Below are 22,110 nucleotides of genomic sequence, written 5' to 3'. Positions count from 1 at the left end.
TCACCTGCCTTCAAGTACTGACACTTTGAAGCAAAACTTGTCTGGAAGTATCTCTTCTGTACTTCAACAAGCATACCTCTGTCTGGGATGAGAAGCTTGCAGGGCAATGCCAGTGGAGTGATGGAATGCTGATACACCAGAGCTGTCAAACTCCCTGTGGTCAGAAAAGTAACAAGATACGCACAGTTAACTTGGTAGACAACAAGAATGCATAAAGTATGTTTGCTCTCAAGTATTTTATAAACTAAGGGCCCCCTCTGATTCCCTTTAAAAATCTCTTGAGACCTAAGCCAAGATCCTCTTGAACTCATTAATCACAATAATATTTTCGTTTTCCCTCTTAAATACACTGCTTAGATCCTAACCTAAATGTCTGGCTTCAAATGGAGAAATCAAAAAATGACAAAATCAGTAACATATAGAAGTCAGTAAATTCTTTGCAATGCTCTTGACTTCTGCTACATTAATTGTAGTAAATGCTTACCAAGGTGGTAAGAGCGTAAGAGGTCACTTGTGCTACATGATGAGGAACAAAAAAGCAAGTTCAACCTCTTAGCCACCTAGTCTTCATCATCTAGTGTTCTGTCTACACACCTCTGTTTTGTACTTCTGAAAGTATAAAAGACAGTCCAGGCAAAACCTCTTCCATTTAATGTAGCAGTGATGTACATAGTATTCTCTAGTAAATCATTCTTCTTTTCTATTCAAGGTCACTCTTGCAATTTGGTCTTGGCTTAAGTGAAGTAATTCAACATTAGTTATCTTTGATATTAGCATGTGAGACTATAAGGAGTGAGAGGAAGGCATAGTATTTATCAATCTGTAGAAAAAGCCACACTTCAATCCCATTTACTAACAAGCAGCAAACATTATAACCATGTGCTGGAGAAAAATCCCAGTTCAACCAAAACCAATCTCATCTTCACAGTCTGTCAAAAATTTCTTTGAGATGGAAAGACGACCCAATTCTATAAGGGTCTTACAGAAAGGCAAAGACTGATTGATCCTATTAGTCCTCCACTATCTTACCCATAAACATGTGTAATAGTGCCTGCTCACCCACTTTGTGAAGCAGTTTTGAAGCTGTGTCCTGGATTACAATGTGGGGTGTAATTAAGCTATGTACTCTACTCCCAACTACACAATTCTTGATGAAGTGTTAACCGTGGGTCATTTTCAACAGCTGCCCTGCACCCAACCCTTCAGACTGCAAGCTGGGTGTTAGATAAGGGAAAAGACTCAAACTCTGCAAGGCAACAGTTTTCTAGTCTTCACAATTAACTCTGCTGTGGTAACTACACCCATCCTGAGGGGGTTATCTCTGCTCTGGAGCCATCATGGACTCCATGGCCCCAGCAAGAATGGACTGCAGTGACTCAAGAGTATTACATCATTCCATTGTGAGGGAGGTACCACCTGAATGTGACTATGTATCATCTGGGGTTTTGGGGACTTGGGGCACCACCACCATTGCTCAACATACCCAGAGGAGGACCAGACCTTTCACAGGACCACTGCTTTCAACAAGACTGCAATCATCACTTCAACAGGACTGCAACCACTGCTTAATCAGACTGAGACAACCACCCCAACCAATAGAGCATGAGTTTGTACTCTGTGAGTTTAAGCCAGTTTTCTGTATCACTGCATTTACTGTAATGTTTTTTATTAAAATGTAACTCCAACCTGCTCTTAAGGTATTTGTGTGGGGTTCATCTCTCACTGTGGTTTATTTTCAAACCAGCACTAGCTGTACACATTGAAAGACTAGGACCATCTCCTAAGATGTTCAAACTAAGTGACTAGTAGGGCTACATAAGGTGCCTGAACAGGTACTTCAAGATTGAGGTAGGAATAGACTAAAAATTCTCATTTAAGATAAGTCTCATGCCAAATACTGATAAACTTCAATCCACTTTTAAATACAACTTTAATTTCACATCTGTTAATTTTATGGTAGATGATCCTTTCACAGGCGTATTTGGTGTATGTGACAAGACTTGTAACAGGGGGTGGGAAGACTGCAGGATGACCTCTGGGCAGAGTTCAGGGGCTTTTCATGCCAAACACAGCCCATTCCAGCAGACTCACTGCAGGGCACCTATGGAAAAAAGGTTGGGTGAGACACAGCAGAGGGAATGCTATGGATACAGGAGGAGGAGATGCTCTGGGTATCCAAGCTGCCATCCCCCACTCTGTAGCCTTTGGAGGACCTCATATTGGAACAGATGAGACATCTTCTGTGGTCGAGAGTAAATGCTGAAACAGATTATTTTCCCGCAGGATGGCAGCCTACGGGGAAAGCCCACATCCCAGGAAGGAAAATCTGGGAGAGGGATGAAGCAGTAAAGGAACTGTTCTGTAACAACCATATGCCCTCACACCCACTGCAGTGGGCGTGAAGAGTCTGGGAGGAAGCAGTGAAATTGAGCTTGGAAAAGGGAAAGGAAAGGTGTTATTTAATACTTGTCTTTGTTTCTCATGTTAAGGAAACTTCCCTGTCTGACCATCCAGGAGCCACTCTGGCAGTCACTCTTGCCTCATCTGAGCTGATGCTCAAAGCCCCTTCACAGTTACACATCCGACACTTACAGTCAGATGTCTCCTCACAAGCCCAACCCCAGGTTTCCCTTAGCAGAGACTCAGACTTCCAGATCCTTAAAATAATATAATTTTGGTGCAACTTAATAACAAAATAACAGCTCAAACTGGGTGCCCCCTAGGAGAGATACCCTTACAGTCTAAGGGCAGGAAAATCCGGGGGTTGGCTGCTGCTTTGTCTCTTGAGTATCTGGTCAACTGGCTACAGGTCCCTGCATCCTTTGTTATGCAAAAGGTCAGCAGGTCATGGCCTCTTGCCTGGGACACCCACAGATCAATCTGCAGTTTGCACTTCCAGCCTGTAAGCCCAGCTACATTCACTGAATGTATGCCTCAACATCTGACCATCTAAATATTGATTTTAATTGGATGAGCATTTAAAATCATTTTCCCCAAGTTGAGGTTCTTTTGCCCTGTAACTGGTTAGCACCTCCCTGTTTTCATCTCAACCTATAGGCTTTCCCACCCTATTTTCCCCTCCTACTCCAAATGAGCGGGGGTTTAGCCACCTTATATGCAGCAAAAATATAACACAGGTCCTGAATCAATTAGGATGATAAGAGTCATTTAGCTCAGCTTTCTGCAGCAACATGGACAGTGGCAGACCAAGTGGACTGTTTGAAACATGGTCATGTGCATCTGTGCTAGAGTGCCCTGAACATCTGCTTATGGTAATTGTGTAAAAGGCTCCTGAAAACTTGGAATGGGTTCCTACAGAGGTCATCAGTACTCAGACAAAGTAGTTTCTCATTTGTATTCCATCCAAGTCAGCACTGGCAAATGCCAATTGTTTCCATTTTCTCTGTCCCCGTGATGCAAAGTACTTACCAAAATATGGCTCATTCGGGCATCCTTTCAAGCGTACCCCCTTCTGAGTACATTCAATCAGAAAATGCCTTACAAGTTCATTTGACAAATCTCCAACTGCATTGAAAGAGAAAGCTCATGAAAAGAAGCAATTAACAGACAAGCCTCACAAACTAGATCTTTATGAAGCAGTTTTTCCACATTACCACCAAATGTTTTATATACAAAATGCAAAGAATACAATTAGGCCAACCCTGCAAACTACAAGATGTATTTAAAAGGCCATTTTGCAGAAAACAAATAAGCAAATAGCTCACTTTGGACAGCCAGAGGAAAAGCTTTTATATTCCTATGTGACTGACATCCAAATATACACTGGTATCGAAAAATGTCCAAATATGGTCCAGCTACAGACAGGAACAGAAATTTGGAAAATGAATGGTTAGAAATTTTGATGCACTTGCCCATTAAAAGAACTTGTATCCAAAGTGACAAGAAAGTAAAAGTATTAAAAAATACTCCAATTTCCAACATTCCAATTTCTGTTCACATTCTGTTCTGTTCTCCAGATTAAAAGAAGAGTAGATTTAGCTACACAAAGGTAACGATAGCAATTCTCTCGGTGAATTTTTACATTTCCAAATGTCTGCAGTTTTATGCTAAGTCTCTGCGCCTGAAAACAAACATTTTCATGAAGCACTAAGTTTTCACTAGATATTAAGACAATCTCAATCTTGGGAATCTAAGACACACCAAAATTGTACAGTTGGATGAAAAGAGGAGATTCAAAGTCCAAGAGACACATAAAAATTCCATCGAGATTTAGCATTCTTTTAAACATATACATATATATGCAGACATATGATTAAGACAACTTAAATATTTCTTGAAAGATGGATTCACAGTATTTCATACCTGACTACAAAACGAATCCTTCTCCAAATACAACAGGACAAAGCTATCAAACCATTCAAACCTTAATAAAAGAGATACAAACATATCTGCTCCCTTTGATCTATCAGGAAACACCTCAAGGGCTGACTTTCAGGCCAATACAGATGAATGCATTAATATGGACAGCAGAAACTTCTACACAAGCAAATGATTGCATTGATCACTTTTTCAAATAGCTTACTATTTGCTGTTATGTTCTCATAAATTAAAAATAAATAACTATAAGGTATGTGGGAAAGGGGAGCCTGGAACAAGAAATGCTACAGGAAACTGAACTAATCTGTGCCTTCTGGGATTAAACAGTGGAAACCAAAAAAGCTAAATATCATCAAGTGAGAAGTGGAAGAATTACTACTACTAACATAAACTCTTAAAGGCTGGCAGAGTTTGTGCTTTCATGTCTTCCTGGATTTCACCAATGATTATAAGAAAATACTACTAAAACCACCTACAAGCCACCTTCAATTTGCCTCCTAGTTGTTGCTATCACCTATGTTGAGTTCATTCAGTAAGTCATTGGAGTGGTTCTGCTGATGTTTTTATTGGCAGCAAAAAGGACTACATGGTAAGTTATTATTAGAAATTGTTTCAAGATACCAAATTAAAAAAGATTCAAAGTGTTACTGTAATTGAGGTGAACTGCTAACCTTATCCCAGAGTAAGCAAATCCAAACCAACAGCCAAACAAAAAAAAAAAAAAGTAAAACAGCCAAAACCATACTTCCATAAAGACACCTCTAAGAAAAAAATGCTTTCCTGTAATCTTAGTTGCTTACCTCACCAGTCATTATGTACTAGTGAAATATAATAAGCTTTGGAAAAGAAAAACAGCAGCTAGAAAAATCACTCCACTAACCTTGCAGAAGTACAAATGGAACCAAGAATACTACAGATATTGCCTGCTGAGTTTCCATATATCAATTAATGATTTCTACATTAATTCTTCTCATTTTATGTTTCACAACCATCAGGCACAAGTTATATATGGAGGCACTGGAGCTGACAGAGTAGGTACATAAATCACCACTTCTTTTAAACAATTATCCTTAGCAATCTCTTCAGATTTGTATCTGAAATGCAACTGCCTCAAAACAAAACCTTGGGATCAAAAATATTCAGCCCTCCAGCCGAGTGAAAACTTTACATTGTAGCTTGTAAATCAAATGCAGACTTGTGATTGCTAGGGAAGACCAATTGCTGAGAGGACACTGATTTTTTATTAGGTTGATGAGGTACAACATATGCACAGCCACACGTCACAGTGAGACCATACAGTACAAGAGGCATCGTATCCAGTCTCATTTAATAACACATCAAATGTAGCCTGCAATTCACACTGCACTTATCAGAAGAGGGGAAGATTCCAACAGATTGCTACCCACCAATAAGGACTATCTACTATGCATAGCTTGTTTATTAACACGTAGAAGTACCTTTCTTTAACTGTAGCACAGAAGGAGGTGGTGTGGCAACTTTCATTGCCAGCCCATAGGCTCCCCGGAAAGAATGACTGTCTCGAACAATGAAAGACCCAGGTTCCTTTTCCTTGAGAACAGCAATGGCTGCAAAAGATTCCGGCAAAGAGAGAGGAAAACAGTTTAAGAACAATGCATACACTCAGAAAGTACAGAAGTGCAAACAATAATGAATATAATGAATAGGATATCAGAAGAAGTAAGATCTTTTCCTCTACCCACACTGCTGTACAACAAAATATAACCAAGCATATTTGGGGGACTTGTGTGGAAACACCTTGTCCAAAACTCACAGATACTTATTTAAAAGAAGCCTGAATACAGAACCCTGATTTTTACTGATTTTTAAACTGAGAAGAGTGCTCAGGTCCCACCAGAATTCCTACAACCAGTGCAAGAGCAAGTCTACTTCTGCTTAGATTTTGTCAATTTGTTAAAAGACTGCACAACTCTCTGTAATTCCCACACTGGCTACACAGCACTGTTTTTCATTTCCTATTCAGCCTCAACAGACAGAACAGATTCATTTTCATTCAGCACCAAGTTTTTGTCCCTGCAAAGCCACTTTACTGCCTTATGAGTTTTAAAGCAAAAGAAGGAATGTAAGTGTATATTTTGCTCTTTGACTTTCAAATATTTTTTATCTGTATTTTGGGATCTCTTCTGAAAGTCCAATATGAAGTTCTCCCCAAGAGGAAACACTTACAGGGAAATTGTTGCTGCTTTGCACAAGTCAGTTGCAGACTTTGAAATCTAGTAGCCCAAAATTTTAAATTTACTTTGAAAACAGACAAAAAGTTAATCTAATGATTGATCTTAATAAAATCTTTGTACTTTGCTTTCTTTCCTCCCCCATAAACTTTTTAGAAATATTTGTGGGTATCAGTATACTTTGGTTCTAGAATTCCCAACCATCACCACGCCTCCAAAGAAACCCTAGAATAAGCCCAGATTTGACACTGGACTCCTTAATTGATTGTTCACACAGAACACGAATATTATGCATATGGGGCACAAAGGCATATTTTGCAAGGCCTGAGCAATGTTCACAAAGTAAAGGTTCTTTTCATGAAGAAAAGGGGAAGTAAAAAAAAACAACAGGAAAATGCAGACATTAATTATCTCTTCTGTCAAAGCGAGTGAAGCAAACGTGTATGCATTCTATTCTCTTTACCTGTCAGATGGCAAAGGAAAGAACCTTTTTTCACAACAATATGTCTTGTTTTGACAGGATAAGGACGAATATGCAAACCCCTGCAATTAAGTAGTGTATAATACAAGGGGATACAGTAATAATTCGTCACAGGAGCAGTCTATTAAACACCAGGAAAAAAGAACAAACGCTCCCCTTCTCAGCATCAGTACCTTAAAACACTTTTTAAAAGAAATTTTACCTCAAGGATAGAAAGAGGCATATTAAAAGGCCGGGAAGACTATTGTTTCATTTGTTCAAGCAGTTAGGTTTAAAATTGCTTTACATCTACTCCCCTCTCTGGACACACATCACGTCATGCATTTTTCTGCACATCTGAAGACTCAGTTTTCATTATGGGTGCTGAGTAGATAAGGCAAAGGGGACTGGAGTGAAAGGACCAGCAAGGTATCATGCAAAAATGAATTAATGTTCTGTTTTCTATAATCTTTATTCCCTTAGCATCACATTTACCACTACACAAGAACATCCTCACCCTCTGAGAAACCTAATAACTAGACAGACACTAAGGCCAGAGCCACATCCAACTTGGTCTTAAACATTTTCATGGATGGAGGACATCCACAACTGCTCTAGGCAGTCTGCTCCAGTGTTTCAACATCCTCATATAAATAATTTTTTAAAAAATATTTAATCTAAATCTACTTTCAGTCTGAAACATTGTCCTGTCACCGTATGCTCTTCTAAAAAGTCCCTTTCCCATCTTTCTTTCAGGCTCCCCTCACGTACTGGAAGGCTGCAGTTATGTCACTCCAAAGCTTTCCCTTCTTCAGACTGAACTATCTCAATTCTCTCAGCCTTTCCTGATAGGAAAGGTGCTCCATCTCTCTAATCAATTTGGTGGCCCTCCTCTGTACTCGCTCCAACAGGTCTGTCTATGTCTTTCCTGTATGTCAAATGCAGTACTCCAGGTGCTCATAAATATCACATAGGTAATAAAAGCTTTCTTCAGTTCACTGAATAATACACCTACATATAAAAGAACTGTATCTGTATCATACATCATAAAAATGTTGTTCCACGGTAGAGACCTTTAAGAAATAATGTATGTCACTTGACATTGAAATTCAGGCTACAGAACAGCTGGTGGGTAAAGATGCTTTTGTGGTGACCTAGCTAATGAATTTTTCTGAGATCATGTCAGAACAGCACACTTATACTCAAAACGTTTCAGAGAGTAGATAGCTATTAGGAATTGTTTCATGCATATCTGCCATTCGAAAATGTAAAGCTTCATAACTAAGAGCATTTGCAGCAGCTACCACAGGTAGATCTATATTACTTCACAGTTAGCTCAGTTAGGCTAAAAATTTGTTTGATGAACTGAACATTTTCAGGACTATTTGACTACACTCCACACTCAAATTCAGCCTTTCAACAAAAGAAACTAAGAGGGTTTGTCTGCAGCCTTAGTTTTTATATTTCTAGTTCTAGTTTTCATAATTCTTTTAGAGGTCAGTTTGAATCTAAAATCGAGAAACTACTTTTTCTATGAATGGGTAAGTCAGAACATGAATCAATTGATATACCTTGTTCTCTTGAAATATCTGGCTTATACCAGAACTTGGATGTGTCCTGAACAAATTTTACGGTCACGTGTTTATCAGCTGTGTTTTCTGTGAAATAAAAGGGGAAAAAAGTCAAGAATTTTTTAAAATACAAAAGTGTTTTTACCTTTCTGTCCAACTTTCAATCACCACAATTACTCTAAAAACTCATCATTAGGAGAGTTTAGAGAAACTGAGCTGTTTTAGAACCAGCAAACATAATAACATCCACTAAGACTCTGAAAGCAGGTTCGAAGTTTCATTTTGCAAAATCTAAAAAACATTAATAACTTTTAGTTATAAAGCTGAATTAAATACAAACTTCTCAACAGGGCCCATCAAACACACGTGTACATTTTTAACTTTTCTTGGCACAACTCTAAAAGCTGCAGAGAGAAGCCAGCACTTTTTAAAGAAATTGGACTCAACACAGATCCACTGTAGTTTGACAGTTGAAAAGGTAGGCTGTCCAATGGCTGATTTCTAGGAAGCACAGGAAGAAATCTGAAGGTTTATTTTCCGAATAATGCATCCAAAGACAGTGACCTGGCACCATTTACTGCAAACAACCAAGTCCTCTGTGCTATTTTCATTCCTCCACTTTTTTTCCCTCTCCACTTTTAAAACCCCAAAATTATTTTTATAAACCCATATAAAATCTAATGTATTTTGCATTTCTCTGATACAGAACCTACCTGGCACTGGAGAAGGGCTTAACATTTTTGAGAAATCTGGGAGGACATTTGGGAAGGGAATGCTGATTGTGCTTCCACTGTGAGGGCTAGAGAAGCCACTTGAAGAAGGTGACACAGAGGCAAAGGAACGTTCTCCTTCAGAGGATCTCTTCTTCTCTGGAAGAGGTGGTTGAGCATGTAGGTTCCCTCCATGGTAATGTGGAACTGCACTGTTCTGGCTGTTGTGTCCAGAGGTCACTGTAAGGAAGTTTTGTGTCAAAAAGTCATTGTCACCAGCACTTGCCACTGATGAGCTCAGAGTTTTAGATGTGCTAGCATTGGCTGTGCAAGTAGCCTGTGTGTCCTCTCGTGGGGAGCTAGTGTCCCTGGCACTGTAGCTCAGGTAGGCATGGCCACTGCTGCTGATATCATGTTCTTGGTGTGGCTCTGCTGATGAATCCTCCAGGTTGCTCAGGGTGACAACTTTCAGTCCTGGAGTTTGGAAACGAGACAGAAGAGAGGCATCCTGCACAGCACTGGAAAATTCAGAGGGCACAAGGTAACCTCCTGGCTGCCTGGTGTTTCCCATTGAAAATTGGGGTGACAGGGAAGCTTTAGAGCTGGTTTCAAGCCAAGGACATTCTGCTGCAGAAGAGCTGTCAAAAAAAAAAAAAAGCCAAAAAATTGAACACAAAAATAGAACAGCCTAATCATTCCCTTATAATGTTACTGTACAACCCATACTTCAGTGATCATTGAAAGCAATGAAATATCATACCTAGGACAAAAATCTCAGGGTGCTCTTTGAAAACATGGATCAGGTAATGCAGCCTAATCAGGGATTCCAGCCTTATCTTGACCAGTAACTTCTTCAGTGTAAGTCATTGTGTCCTGCCTTATCTCACCCTCCACCTAGCCATGTTGACGGGACAGTTTCTAAGTTTGCACTGTAAACCAGTCCATGAAATTAGTGACAGCTAAAAATACTTCTCCCTGTTTGAGGGGGTTAGTTTTAGTAACAATCAGTTCAGCGAGGTTGTCTGCAGCACTGCGTCACATACAGTGGTCCTGATGAGCTCAAGTGCTACCTGAAAAATAGCAGCAGGAGGCAAGAATTTCTTAGGCCAAAGCTGCATAGAGGTAGAGGTTTATGGAAGAAACCTCACACAGCCATAGCAGCTCTTATATACAGAACATCTAATGCTCATTAGAATAAAAATTAAAATAAATTGGCTCAGGAGGTGGTTATGCACCATCACATAATAAATCAGTAACTATGATAATGGTAACAACACAGTTTACAAGGAGTAACTTGCAGACCAGGTCTATTTTAATATAATTTCTATTAAAAAAAAAAAGTGGTTAATTTATTTGACAGTGGAAAAATTCTGATTTATAGAATTAAATATTTCAACATTCTATTTTTCCACATTCTATTTTCCTACTGGGTATCAATTCGACCTGTTCAAGTAAAAAATGGAAAAATGTCCTTCCAAACAGGAGAAACCAAGCTTCTGATGAAATCATCTGCTAAAAGTTTAAGTTGTCTCCTTGCTTCTAAAAATGAAATGCCCTTAGGCTGTATCTGGAAAATATTACTAATATTACGAAATCCAGAGAGAACAAACTCATTGGGAAATGCAAAGGTAGAAAGCTGACATAAGATGTATATATATATATCAAAAAAGAAAGGAATTTTAATTAAAAGGAAGCTGTGGAAATGAATGCCAGTAGATTTAAACAGCTCAAATTAGAAAGGATGGAAGAAATTAGAAAGAAGTGGAAGGTAAGCAAATTGAAGAAGACACTGTTGCAAGAAAAAAACTCTAGAGCTGTAGCTATCTTCAAGGTGAAATAAAAAATTATAGAAAAAATACTTAGAAAGAAGGGAACAAAATTTTCTAGATAAAGTCTGAAGTAGGAATGTAAACTTGATAACAACTGAATTGCCTGATAAGCTTTAATACATATCCACTTGTAACTGTTACATTGCCTCCTCTGCAGCAAATACCAACATATTTTGCTCCATCTTATGATTCACATTCGTAATCACAAAACCAAAACATTCTTTCACAGCATCAGTACTGATTGAAAATGAAACCAATTTGAGTAGAAGATAAATAGGTAACAACATACTTGAAGTACTCACTGACACTCTGACACTTCAACCAGAAGTATTCCCAAATACTTACTGTGAAAAAGGAGCCAAATAGCCAAACCAAGAATAGGATAATTAGCCAGAAAGGAATGTTTTTGCAGAGTGGTAGAAAAGGTAACCTCTTCAGGTGCAATGTACCACCTTGTCTATTGAGTAAATATAGCACACAGCTAATGACTTCTGAACATTCTAACAGTAACTAGGGACTCCCTGTTTGTTTGCTGTTTCTTGCCATTTCTTAGCTTATGCTGTAAGCTCCTTTGAACAAGGACTACTTTGTACCTTTATACTATTCACGCTATTGTACAGAGCCCTACATGTTTATCACAATACAATTATAAAATAATAACATTTCTAAGCCTGCTGAGCAGGTGAAAGGGAATCAACTATACACTACCAAAGCAAATCTACAGACATTTTACTGACTAAAAACATACGTCTGCAATGAGAAACGTGCTCCCTTTCATATACAGCTTATTACAATGTGAAATTTCATGACACAGCTTTAAGTAAAACGTCAGAGACGCCACTTAAGCACACAGAAAAATACATATGAGCTTGTGTTAGCACAAATAACGTAAGTGAGCCATAAAATTCTATTTATTTTTGTCTTCCTACTTATCTTCAAATCTGTGTCCCTCACATAAAAGTAACACCTGTGTGTACACATTAAAATCCAGCCGATGGACAACATCAACATTAAATATCACAACCCACCTCAAAGTTCTTGAAAAATGGTCTGCAATGAAGATACAAGCATAACATTGGCTAGGAGCTCTCATTATGAGAACTAAACAACATAATAGGAGAATCTTTTCCTACCTTTCTGCCCCTGGGATAGGACTGCTACTTGCAACAGTACATGAAGATGCAAAACAGCGCTGAAAGGAGGGATCAGTCTGCATGTTGGCCCTCAGCAAAGAAGAGTTAGTGCCCACGGTGCTGTCAGACACCACCATAGAGAGGTTAATGGCTTCCGTGTAACTTTGAGATTCTGCAACAAAGAAAACAAAGTAAATGCAAATTTAAGAACAACATGCATTTTTATAAAAACTACATGCATTTTTATGAACCTTGTGCTGAAAAACAGTGTTCATGAAATAGTCTGTTTTTCTCTTAATAAGATTATAAGGAAGAGTTCATGTTTGTTTGAGCAGTAGATATTATTTCACAAAATTACGTTGATTGCTGAAAACATCCAGCAGGTCAAATAGCAGAGGGAATAGAGATTACAGAATTGCTACACTCAAACTGTTTGATCAGTTCTCCAGAATACATTCTTTAGCCTTAAAGATGAGAATGGAGTTTGTTCCTAGATGTTTTGCATTTCACAGTCCACAGTGTTAATCAGGTATGCCTAGTCAAGAGCACCATTTATTTGCACTTAAAATACCAGTAGAAAACTGGTGTCCTGGTCCCAGCCACGACAGAGTTAATTTTTGCAGTAGGCAACAGGGGGCATGGCCAGGACCTGGAGTTATTGTATAGCCTCGAATGACACTGCTGGGGGTGGGGGGAAGGGAGACTCTTCCAGGGAGAAAGGGTCCCTTCTGGTTGAGAAAGCATGGTGGAAGAAACAGTGAGGTGGTGGTGGTAGCAAGCTGGAGGGTCTCAGGGTCGGGGAGACCTGGTGGATAAGGACACAGATGACACTGAGGTACTCACAACCTTCTCCATATCAGTCTTTATCAGAAAGACAGGCCTTTGGGAACCTCAAGCCCCTGACACCACAGAAAAATCTGGATCAGAACATACCCTCAGTGGAAGAGGACCAAGCAAAGGAGAACTAAAACAAACTGAACATATTTGAGTCCATTGGGGACTGAGAGGTTGAACACACAAGAGCTAAGGGAGCTGGCTGATATCCTGCAAGAACACTCTCAATAATCTTTAAAAGGTCTCAATGACTGGGAGAGATTGTTAAGAACAAGAAGGGAGCAAGTATCACTCATTCCTCCAAGAAAGGTATGAAGGATGATCCAGAAAAATGCAGGCTTGGCTAGCCTAACCTCAGTCTCTGGAAACGTGATGGAGCAACTAACCCTGGAAACCACTTCCAAACACAAACAGCAGAAAAAGGATTGAGAGTTGTCAGCATGAATTTACTGGGGAATCATGAGGGGGATTATCATTAATAAAGGGAGAACCATGCATATCCACTGAGATAACTTTCTTCAGTAAACCAGCTAGCTTGCTGGCTACAGGAAGAGCAGTGGCTGTTCCTTATCTTGACTTTATTAAGGCTTTTATAGTGGTCTTTAATAATATCCTCATAAACACACTGATAAATGGAAGTGAGATCTAATAAAAACCGGCTGAGTTTCTGGGCCCAGAGGCCTGTGATCATCTGCAACAAGTCCACTAAAAGGCAAGTCATAGCATTATACCCCAGGGCTGATACTAGGACCAATAGTCTTCAACATCCTTCATTAACAATGCTGATAATGGGATAAAGTTTCATCAGCAAGTTTTGCAGACAACAGAAAACTGTGAGGAGTCATTGACAAACCAGATGGTTGAGCTGCCATTTAGAAGTGGGAGAAATGGGACAAAAGGCATCTTAAGCTAAACAAGCAGAAATACAAACTCCTGCAACTGAGAAGGAATAATCCATGGCACCAGCATATGTTGGGGGCTGATTGGCTGGAGACAGATCTGTAGAGAAGGACTTGGTGGTTCTCATGGACAATGAGCTGACCGTGAGCCAGCAATGCAGTTCCATGCCAAAGGTGGGCAATAGTACACCAGCCTGCATCACTAAGTGTTACTAGCAGGTCAAAGGAGGTGATCTTTCCTCCTTGCTTAGCATTAGAGGCCACATATGAAGCTCTGTGCCCATTTATGGGCAGGGATTTGCTTGAACAAGTCCAGCACAAGGTCATAAAGACACCACCTCTGGGACTGAAGCATCTTTTACAAGAGCAGGGGCTGAGTCCCAGACAGCTGGGACTGTACAGCCTGGAGAAAAGAAAGCTCAGGGGTGTATTACCACTGTGTATATAACCTGATGGGAAGGCATGAAGGTGCCTTCTGCTCACAGGAGGAGAAAAGGACACAACTAGGGTTGAAAGTTTAGCAGCACAGAGCAGCACATGGCGTACGTGTTGTGCTGGTTTTGGCAGGTGAGAGTTAACTTTCTTCACAGTCGCTGGTACGTGGCTGTTTTGGATTTGTGCTTAACATAGTAATGACAATGCAGGGATATTTTTGTTATTGCTGAGCAGGGCTTACACGAGGCCATTTCTGCTTCTCTTACTGCCACACAGGCAACGAAGTTGGGAGTGCTTGGGAGGCTGGGAAGAGACACAGCCAGGACAGGTGACCACAAAGGACCAAAAGGATATTCCAGACTACATGACATCATGCTCAGTATAGAAAATGGGGGGAGGAAGGAGGAAGGGGAGGACATTTGACGTGATGGTGTTTGTCTTCTTAAGTGACCATTACATGTGATGGGCTCTGCTCTCCTGGGGATGGCTGAACATCTGGCTGCCCACGGGAAGGAGTAAATTAATTCCTTGTTTTATATTGCTTTTGGGTATGGGGCTCTTGCTTTTCCTCTTAAGCCGTCTTCATCTCAACCCATGAGTTTTCTATCTTTTACCCTTCCAGTTCTCTCCCCAATCCCAGGGGTTGGAGAATGAGTGAGCAACCGCATTGGGCTTGGCTGCTGGCTGGGTTTAAACCATGAAACCTGTGCAGCTACAGTTTTCAGGTGTGACTTTGTCCACACCACATAGACAAAGAAGCAAAACAACTGTAACCTTTACTTTCTAATAGCCTGCAAACACAACCAGAGTAATTGGTTCCTAAACTGACTGAAATATGAAGTATGTTCAACTTAATTATACTGGACATAAATACTATAGGGTAGAGTTAAACAGACGCATGAGGAATAATGTGGATGCTATTACTGCAGAGCTTTATACAGAAACAGTCTCACCTTGTTTTTTTAGAGGTATACTTAAATAACCAGTCAAGCTCTAATGGGGATTACATTTAATTGTTCTGTATTAGTATTAAAAAGTCAACACCTATTCATACAGGTCCATGCTCAACGACAGTGTTTTCCATGACAGAAGACTATAATACTACAAACGCTCATCATCTGATAGCTTAATTCACCTGAATAGTCCTACTGACCTCAACACTGGCAGGACTGAAACCCAGTAAGATAATCGCAGATGAAACAATCTCTAATTACTCTCTCTTGACTTCCAAAGAATAAGGGAGGGGGAAAAAAGAACCCAAATCCAAGGAAGTCAGGGAACAATTCCATTCCTACAAAAAGATCACACTAATGCATCTTTTCTATAAGGAAATCTTCCTAATGTAAAAAGTCACTGAAAACCAGTCAAAATGAATATTGATTTCCCTTCAATTCATGGCAGAGCTTGGTTCTGCTATTACTTGAATGAGAAGTGTGCAAGGTACTTAAAAGATATGTCTGAGACAAGAAAATCTGCAGGTTAGTGCCCTGATGCATAACAGCCACAGAAGCACAGCTTAAGGAAATACTGCAGAAATGTTTAGTGTGGAAGAGCTACAGAAATCTGAATCTGTATTTATCTACCAGATCAGCTACATTACAATCATCCTCATACTGGTGCAAACAGAGTCAGAAGAGCTGGCTGCACAAACCCACGTTGGTCAAGGTATGTTGGTCAAATTGACATATGTATGAAGACTACTAGAGTCTCCCCAGAAACACAACTTTGACAAATCTCCAGAGACCAGCATTTGACAAAATATCTCAAGTGCAACAGGCATCTCATCTCTACACTTGAACTTGCCCAGATGCTTCCCAATCACACTGCAGGTTGAGACAATTCTGCTTCTGAATGTGAGAGGTTAATGTATTCCCCACAGGAATAGGAATTACAATTCCAAACTTATCTCCATATGCTTGCTTGTTTTCATGCCTCTGTGTCTGCCCTCTTGATATCAGACTATACAGGGGAGTCACTGGAATCCAGATACCAAGAGTCTGGGGGTAAGGAGGGGAGTGGCACTCCTTCTGAAATAGCTTAAAATCTCCCACTCTAGTATGATCTCAGCAACGTGCACAAGACTTAATCTAATGGATTTACACAGAAAATTCCACTTCTTCTTCCATTGCACTGGCTTGATTCTTCCCTGTTTCAGGCCTTGGATTATTGCTATTACTTTTAGAGCTCCCTACACTGCACGAGAAGGACGACTGTCATGCCCACAGATGCATTTCACACCCCATTTTCACAGGTGTAAAATACTAAACATAGAGTGAAAAGCCACTGGCAGCCAGACATGTAAAGTGCAGAAAAAACATTAACTCGTTACAACTCTTCCCAGGCTAGAAACAAGTATATCTTAATGGAACTCCCCATGAAAGCAGCCTTGTTTTTACTTCAATTAAAAACAAACCTGCTGGATATTTCAACTATGTCCTCTCATTGTCTGATGCAGAGCTCACTAGGCAGCTGTTAACCCTTTATCTCACTGAAATAATAACTCTGCAATTTCACAGCTTCTACAGAAATAACTAGCCTGGCATATTTGACAGAAAGCAAAGCATCAGCGCTTTTTGGTTCAGGCCCCTACCATGCCATTTATAGCTGTGAAAACACTAACAATGTAGAAGTGCAGCTCCCTACCTCAAGAAGTGACATGACAAAGCTAGGATCATTCACGTTTGGATCTCTTCATGCACCCTGGTCAGATCTATATTTACACTATCACTGATCATCAACTTTAAGGACAGGACCTTAGAAAGGAGCTGGACTCTTTGTACCATACGCTACTGAAAAATGACATTAAGAAAAAAAAGTGAATACTCATTGTGCCAACATGTAAGACACAAAAATATCCAGCTCACTCTTCTACAAGGCAGCAACAGGTAAAACCTGTAGAAGTTGCAGGCTTTTTCAGTTGTAAGCAGAAATTGCTGGGTGTACCAACAACACAGTCATATAAAGTAAGATCTTACAGATTAACCCCTATTTTAATCCACTAAAATTGTTGAAACAAAGAAGAAAAAGGAACCTGCCCCCACTCAAAAAAAAAACCCCAAACCCATCACAAAAAACAAAACAAAACAAAAAAAACAAACCAAAACAAACCTACTGAGAAAGAAAAAAAGCAGAGTAGCTTAACCCACGCCATGGTCCAGATAAAAGATAGGTTAACAACATTCCTGTTCTTTTCTTGCAGCAGATGAAGGGCAAAATCACCTCACACTTCTAGAGACACTCATCCAACAACAGCAGGGAAGTAAAAGCAGTCATTTCACTACCATACCTTGTATTTTAGTAGGTTCTAATACATTTCAAACTTTGTAGTCCATTTCATGAGAAGGTGAGAGTTCATGTGGATCGTATCAGCTTGAAAGCTCCAGTCAACATCCTCAGTTCCATCTTTTGGGGAAAGGGAGCTTTAAGTCAGTGTTCTGCTTTCAAAACACTGAGCTCACTACCTCACAACTATTTGAGGCTAGCATTAAAGTCGAATGGACAGAGAAAATCATACTGCTCTGAAGTAAGTCAAAGTAATGGCCCACTTGAGCCAGTTAACAAACTAACACTTTTCCAGTCTATCTGCACTGTAAGATTCTTGAGGGTTATCTACCTTCCCCCCTTTCACTCCCCTGCTTTTCCAAATACAGTGGTGCCAAAAAACGTTTTTTGGCAAAAAAATAGAGAGACCAAAAGTCTCTCTTGCTTTCAGTCAAAGTATTAACTCTATTGAAATTTTGACCTTTTAAACTTGTTACGTTCTGCCTTCAATTTCACAAAAATATAGCGAACCAAATTATTCCCTTATATGAAACCTATCAACTTTGGTCACACTGTTCCTTCCTTTTCACAAATCAATAAAGGACGCTTAAAGTCTTGTCTTTTATAACTTGAGATGCCAGGGAATGAAATAACTTTATTGTGTCTTTTGCACAATACATACTTTCCTATTCAACGTAAGTAGTTCCACTTATCATTTTGAAGAAGTATGTGTCATGTACCAACACGGAGACACATGCGGTTCCCACACTCCCCAAAAACCCACCAAGAGCAAGCAGAGAAAATGTAACAGGATTTTTCATGTCCGTGAAGGAAAAGACAAAATTGCTATTGTCTGGAGATTCTGCTGATGCCTGTTTTGAGTGGACCAACTCTCTTTGCAAGTAATCAGTCAGGCTGAACTTGAGGCAAGTCAATAAGACAGTGGCTCTAGCATGCAGGTATTAACCTCTCTACGCAAAAAAAGGTCAGCTTCAGTTTCTTCTCAGAAGAATCTCAGTGGAATATGTATTACACGCTTGAATATTAGAGAAAACACAACAACTGAGTGGCCGACAACCTTGGAAATAAAACAGCACATCTGGAGAGGCAGCAAGGTATTTCTCAGATACATTTATTTGGTGGAAGGAAAAACACATTCAACAGTTAGAACCCAAACTGCTAGTAATTAAATGTAATGTGCACTACAGTACTGAAGGTTTTTAATCTAATGCAGTAATTTATTGTGTGCATTTAGAAAGCATCCACTGTGTTTTGGGAGCCTTTCAAATGTATTTATAATTAAAATTAAAAAAAAATTCTTGCCTTATGCCCTAAAGAGAGCTGTAAATCATCCATGTGGTCCCTTGAGGAAATATCCTTGGCACAGCAGTCCTCCCCAGGAAGCACTGCGTGAGGAAGGCTGGCACTTCACCACTGTCACGGGAGACTCTGGCCTGCCAGCAAGATGCATGACAGAAGTAGGAGTGTACTGGTACATTCCTGTGTTCTGCAACTTCTAGCTCCCCATAACAGCCTGCCAGTAACAGCCAAATGCAGCCTCTGAAGCTATGCCAGGTGTCAGCTTATCTCCAGGCAACCACAGACTAACACAATTAACTGCACTTACTCTCTGCCCCCGCTGCACATCGGTCAGAATCAAAAGGATGATTTATCAGACCACACTTTACCCCACCCTAAAGCCCTAAAGCTTATACTACATAGCTTATTTTCTGAAAAAATAGCTAGAACGTTTTACAGGTAACTTGGTACCATACAAGTGACATTTTGATGTTTGATTCAGTCAAACACCAAAAATACAAATAACTCCTATTTGCTGAACAGAATTAACCATACAGCATTTTTCAAAGCAGTAAAATCCTTATCACAACTTTCTGAAAGGCTTTCTTATACTAATTCATTTCATTCTCCCAAGTAGTACCAAGGGGAAAAAAAGAAACCTCCCCAAGGACTAAAGCAATCAGTTGCATATGACTTCTCATGTACTTTAAAAGATCTTGCAGATGCTGTGCTACTGACTTTCAGTAAGCTTTGCTATCTTAGGAATGCAAATCAGCTGCAGGGGCATGTCCTCAAGACTTCCGGATCACATGTATCATAAAATGTGACATTTATTAAAACACTCTTTAGGAGAGAATCACTTATCAGTACATAATGCATAAACAAGAGAACCCCTATTCTGTCTCTACATACAGCAGGTCATTCACTGGTGAAAAAAAAAATCAATCCAAGAAAACAATTAGAACACAATTATTAATATGTCCACACTAAGTTTACACAACGAATTAGTAAAATGGCTTTAGAGACAGACAGTTCCATTCTTATCAAGGTTTATCTCACAATGGAATTTCAGACATTCACATTGCTGAATATGACAATTTTCATCAAACCATAAAATTAAACTGAACCAGTCTTAGAGAAGAAAAAAAGAACTTATGAAACATGGAAATGGTACCTTCCAATGAACAGTAATACTTTTTCAGGCAGAATGCACAGAAAGACCAAGCACCTTTCAAGAAAAGAATAAAACACCAGCCTTGTGCTCCTAAGTTCATTATCCATTAAAATTCCTCGAAATACTGGAGATGCAGGTCCAAGACATCTGTGCTGAACTGAAAAGTGCCACTCATGTCTACGGACAGATACACTGCAAAGCCAAAGGAAAGGAGGCAATGGTGAAGGTAGAGGGGGCAAACTGAGTGAAAGAAGGGAAGAGCTTGGGCCTGACTTTCTTACAGTTCTGAGAAGCAAGCACGATGACTCAGTGACATTTTCTATTTTGTGTTACGACCCTATATACTTTTCCTAAGGTGAAAGAGAGGGAAAGAAGGAGTTTAAATACCCATTTTCCTGTCCCAGTCCAGTTCCCTGGTGCCACGAGGAACCAGAGAGGTCCCAGTATGCAACTTTTGATGTCTGAGGCATATTTGCCTCATAGAAGATATGGAAACAATCAAATTGATGTTTGGACCCTCTATCAAAACTCTCACTTTGGGCCTGTTCTTCTGCTGTGAGAAAAATTCTGCCTAAATGTGACAGTCTTCAACCTGTTCACTTTTCTAGTCACTTGCCTGCAACAAAACACTGAACCCACCTCCCTGCAGTCTGAATAACGAAAGCGAGGGCAGCTTTTTGACTTTCAAGTAGTATACCTACACCATTTGATTTTAAAACCAGAAAAAACCTGACTTCTCAAAGGCTGCTTTTAATAACCTGGAATTGAAGCACAGTTCAGTTTAGCTTCAGCGTTGCTCAGTATCACAAAACATACGACTGAGAAGTGAAGCTCTTCCATCTTTTTTCTTGGTCTGTCCCTCGAGAACTGTGATTCAGTAACTCTCCTTTTAGGGTTACAGTCTTTACCCAAGCATGTGCTTCTACTGCCTGAATAGAAAAATTGTTTTGCATTAAAGCAATAGGAACCAGGCTTTTTATTCTGGTGCATCTCGTACACTGTATCAGGTAATAGTCGGCTGCTCTGAGACTCTTATATTTTAATGGAAAAAACAGATCTGAAGTAAGAAAGTGAGAGTGTTTTACATGTATTACACAAATGCACTTTGTCTTGGATGCACGAATTAGACGAATTACTCTTCCAGTGCTAATGGCACAATAAAGCGTTTTTCTCATTAACCAAGATAGTAGAAAAACGATGCCATATTCCTCATTTAAGAAAGACTTGTGTTTGCAAAATCGTACACCTTTCACGTTTTTAAAAAGAAATTCAGTGCTGCTATAACATTACTAAGAACTCCTCAGGGGAGGAAAACGACTCAGCCTGGACAAATTTTTTCTACGTAGACAAAAATTATGCATACTCCAGGCAGCCCTCGTTTCTTTTACTCTGAAAAAGACCCACCACGACACACAAAAATTTACAAGGCTTCCTGGGCAGAAAAGCGACTAGACAAAACTGCCTCACGCCCTCAATGGTTCCTCAGCGATTGCAGAAAACTCTCGCACTGACAGAACTCCTTGTCTGTAAACCTTCTCCGTTCTTCTCCCAACGCTGAGGCATGACTACAAAAGGCGTAACTCTTCCTCCCCTTGGATCTGCGGAGCGCTCGCAGCAGCAGCAGCAGCAGCAGGCCGCAGGCTCCGTGCCCCTCACTCCCAGCCCCGGTGGCCCAGTCTGAGGCGGGCTCGCTCCAGTGAACTCCCGCCGCCCTCCCCTTTGCCCGGGGTCACGTTCCGCCGCCGCCGCGCCGAGCGCTACCAGACACACGCAGCACCGACCCAAAGTTTTCAGACTTAGGAAAACGCACAGAACAGGGGCGCGGGGAGCCACAAAACCTACCTACGGAAGCCATCGCGACCGCTGCTCTCCCACGGGGCTGTGCGGAATCGTCCTTCCCTCCTCCCTCCGTGCCGCATGCTGCCCGCGGCTCACCGGGCCGAGGCAGCCGGCCGCG

At 40.3% G+C, this 22,110-nt stretch overlaps 1 protein-coding gene across 8 annotated transcripts in view; it reads right to left on the bottom strand.

Annotated features, from left to right (window-relative positions):
• TNS3 (tensin 3) overlaps positions 1–22,110 on the bottom strand; it is a 209,453-nt gene that overhangs the window by 11,469 nt on the left and 175,874 nt on the right. For all 8 annotated transcript variants that reach the window (XM_088168117.1, XM_014877257.2, XM_014877264.2 and 5 more), the window contains 6 exons: positions 12,252–12,423; positions 9,293–9,927; positions 8,580–8,666; positions 5,796–5,924; positions 3,430–3,525; positions 77–154 (listed from right to left, as the gene is read on the bottom strand). In XM_088168117.1, coding sequence (XP_088024243.1) covers positions 77–154; positions 3,430–3,525; positions 5,796–5,924; positions 8,580–8,666; positions 9,293–9,927; positions 12,252–12,423 — 1,197 coding nt within the window. The remainder of the gene's footprint in view (positions 1–76; positions 155–3,429; positions 3,526–5,795; positions 5,925–8,579; positions 8,667–9,292; positions 9,928–12,251; positions 12,424–22,110) is intronic.

This window comes from Sturnus vulgaris, chromosome 1 (assembly GCF_052056855.1).
Source record: "Sturnus vulgaris isolate bStuVul1 chromosome 1, bStuVul1.hap1, whole genome shotgun sequence".
NCBI lineage: Eukaryota > Metazoa > Chordata > Aves > Passeriformes > Sturnidae > Sturnus > Sturnus vulgaris.
This window is presented reverse-complemented; position numbering and strand designations above follow the sequence as displayed.